At 38.3% G+C, this 3,101-nt stretch overlaps 1 protein-coding gene across 1 annotated transcript; it reads right to left on the minus strand.

The window, feature by feature from the left end:
* Positions 1 to 429: 429 nt before the first annotated feature.
* LOC145252490 (elongation factor Tu-like) lies at positions 430 to 2,674 on the minus strand. Its single transcript, XM_080111925.1, has one exon. It carries the CDS (start codon positions 1,840 to 1,842, stop codon positions 439 to 441), a length of 1,404 nt encoding a protein of 467 aa, XP_079968051.1. The 5' UTR covers positions 1,843 to 2,674; the 3' UTR covers positions 430 to 438.
* Between the last annotated feature and the right edge of the window lie 427 nt (positions 2,675 to 3,101).

Here is a 3,101-nt window from a genome sequence, read left to right on the forward strand (position 1 = left end):
ACAATTATGAATATGTCATTTCATTAGGTACCTCCAACGAGCGCCACAGTTTAACCTCCTCCTTCCCGTTTTCATTAATTAAATCGAAACATTTCCAATTAAACAATTACGGATATGTGTTCTCTTTCACTTTTTTTATTTACTTTTTGTGATAGTTCTTTCCAGAAGTAATTAATATCTAGTTTAATTTTTTTTTTTTTTTCCTACTTCGGCCATAGTTTAAAATACTAATTTCTCCCTCTGATTCTAATGTCAGGTGCCCGAAAAAATGGCGTCTCCATTTTCGGTGATAAACTAGAAAAGTACCCTGAATTTTCAGATTTTACCCTGCATAATTACCTTAAATTTAAACTAAACAAAAATAGTATTTCTTGTGGGAGAGACACTGTTCTAGAAAAGAACGAAAAAGAAAATCAACAAGAGAAATTGTCAGAGGTTTTAACTAACTTTCTTCTTTCTTTTCCTCATTACAAGATAATTACCGCTTTCTATAAAATAAGATCTCGGGCGTTCGTAGTTAAATCCTGGAATTTTTTCGTCCGTTTTTGTTTCTAAAGGTTCTAAGACCATTCCAGTAATGGCCGTAATTTGATTCTCACGGATCGTAAATCGTTGTCCGGTCATAAATACCATTGGTTTTCGAAGCAAGATCTTAGTCCGTAAAGTGTCACCCGGCATAAGCATGGGCACGTTTTCGGGCAGATAAACGCAACTTGCTATGTTCCAAGTGGCACTGTATAATTGCTGTATATAACGCTGGCTTATCGGTTTACTTCGTCCTCCCTCCTCTGGCGTCAATATGTAGATTTGTGCATCGAATGCGTCGTACTGCTTAAAATTACCGGGTTCACATACAAACATGCCTCGGACCAGAGCTTCCGCCTTCATACCTCTCAAAAGAGCTCCGACATTGTCACCAGCGTCACATGATGACACGGAGTTTTTGAAGATTTGGATGTCTGAAACTACGGACTTGAAACAGGATCCGTGTCCCAGCAGTTCCACGTTATTACCTTTCTTTAACGTGCCCTGTTGCACGGTTCCTACGGCGACGGTGCCCCTCCCTTTGATGGCAACTACCGAATCAATCGGAAGCAGAAACGGGGCTTGTACGTTGCGATCTGGTATGACAATGTGATTGTCGACAGCTTTAATTAACTTTTTTATGGCTTCAACTGACGCGGAGTTTCCTTGCATAGCCCCAAGGGCAGAACCAGGAACAATGGGGGTCGCTTTCCCGTCAAAGCCATATTCTTCCAACAGTTCTCTGGTTTCTAATTCCACTAGCTCGATAAGTTCATCATCTACGACATCGGTCTTGTTGAGGAAGACGACGATATTCTTAACGCCGATTTGTTTAACAAGAAGGAGATGTTCACGTGTTTGTGGCATCGTACCATCCGTGGCTGCTACGACAAGAATCGCCCCATCCATCTGCGAGGCACCAGTAATCATGTTTTTAATATAATCCACATGGCCTGGGCAGTCTGTGTGCGCATAGTGACGACTGTCGCTCTCGTACTCCACCAAGGCAGTGTTGATGGTTATACCACGACTTTTCTCTTGCGGGGCTCGGTCGATTTCTTTGTAGCTAATAAATTTCGCTTTGCCCTCTAAAGAAAGGACTTTGGTGATGGCAGCGGTCAGGGTTGTTTTACCGTGATCAACATGGCCGATTGTACCAACGTTACAGTGCGGTTTCTTTATTGGACTGCTAGATAAACATATGAAGGGTTGTTTGAGAATATGTGGATGACAGGGGATTTTCAGAGACGAGGGATTTAAGGTTCGGATAAAAATCGGAAGGCCTATTCTACGGCAGAAAATAGAGAAAGCAGCCATGTTGCCGTATACAGAAAACCTGCCACCTAGCGGCAATCAATTTTTACGAAACAGATTCAGGTTCGGTCACTCTCATCGGTAAAAGGGATATAAAACAATATTCTGGAGAAATAAAACGTCAAATTTAAAAAAATCACACATTTTCAAATAATGACCGTTTTAATTTATTCTGGAATTTTAATTTACAAAAGAAACTTTTCGTTTTTAAAATAAAAAAAAAAACATTTTTTTTAAATATTAGTGCTTGTTAAGATAGAGTCGACAGATCGTTTTTTCAATATGTCGTTTTAAGCAAAACAATATTACGTACTTAATTGCCATGTCGAAAATAGTAATATATTAAAAAATTACGAAAATTTATCAAGTAGAAAGTTATTTTTAGTTAAAATTAAATTTTATCGGAAAATTTGTGGGAAATCGTATTTTTCTTAGATGTTATAAAGTAGATGAAGAGTTCATATACAGGGGAGATAACTCGAACGAATATTTAAGATTCGTATTACTTGTTCATGGCGACCAACATTTTAACCTTGTAGCGATAGACTTTTTCTTTTTTTTTTTTTTCTTTACTAAAAACACAATAGTTATTCTACTTGTAGGACTAGATGAAGTAGTCACTAACTTGTAAGGTTGTGAGTCGGCGTCCACCAGTACGTAATCGGGATCTACCAATTTTTAGACTGCGGTTGCAAGTGCAGGGCAGGAGTAGGACTGCAGGAATCTCTAAAAGTCGAAAGTAGTAGAGTATCTGTGGGACCGTTAAAGGTAAATTTAACAAGATCTCCGACTAACACAAGGTTTTCACCAAATCACATCCTCACATGCATAAAATAAAAACATAAATAACTCCGTAAAATAGCGACAATTGATAACTAGATAAAGAACTCGAGATCGCTGTATTATTATATATTATTTAATTATTGGAATTCTTTTGAGATGAGTAATTAGTATTTTTTATTTAATTATTTGCGGACGATTAATCTCATCCTTCAGGGCCCATGACGCAGTGGATAGAAACATTGAATCTCTATAGTTCCAGGTATGCATTGTGTGAAGATAGCGGTTTCAATCCTACCCAAAGCCAGCCAGAGGATTAGTTGGCCAAAACGTGGTGAGATGACAACAACTATGGAAGGCAGTAATTACTGAAGATATAGTTGAAGCTTCAACATTCCTATCCTGTCGCGATGTAGGCCAGAGGAATAGTTGGCCGAAACTTTGTTAAACGGCTATAAAAGATGAGGATAATAGTCCGCAAA

Source organism: Euprymna scolopes, chromosome 29 (genome assembly GCF_053919585.1).
Source record: "Euprymna scolopes isolate OS-2025 chromosome 29, ASM5391958v1, whole genome shotgun sequence".
Lineage (NCBI taxonomy): Eukaryota > Metazoa > Mollusca > Cephalopoda > Sepiida > Sepiolidae > Euprymna > Euprymna scolopes.

What these genes read in the sequence shown, in the direction of transcription:
- LOC145252490 (XM_080111925.1), bottom strand. Translation starts at nt 1,842, where the DNA reads ATGGCTGCTTTCTCTATTTTCTGCCGTAGAATAGGCCTTCCGATTTTT.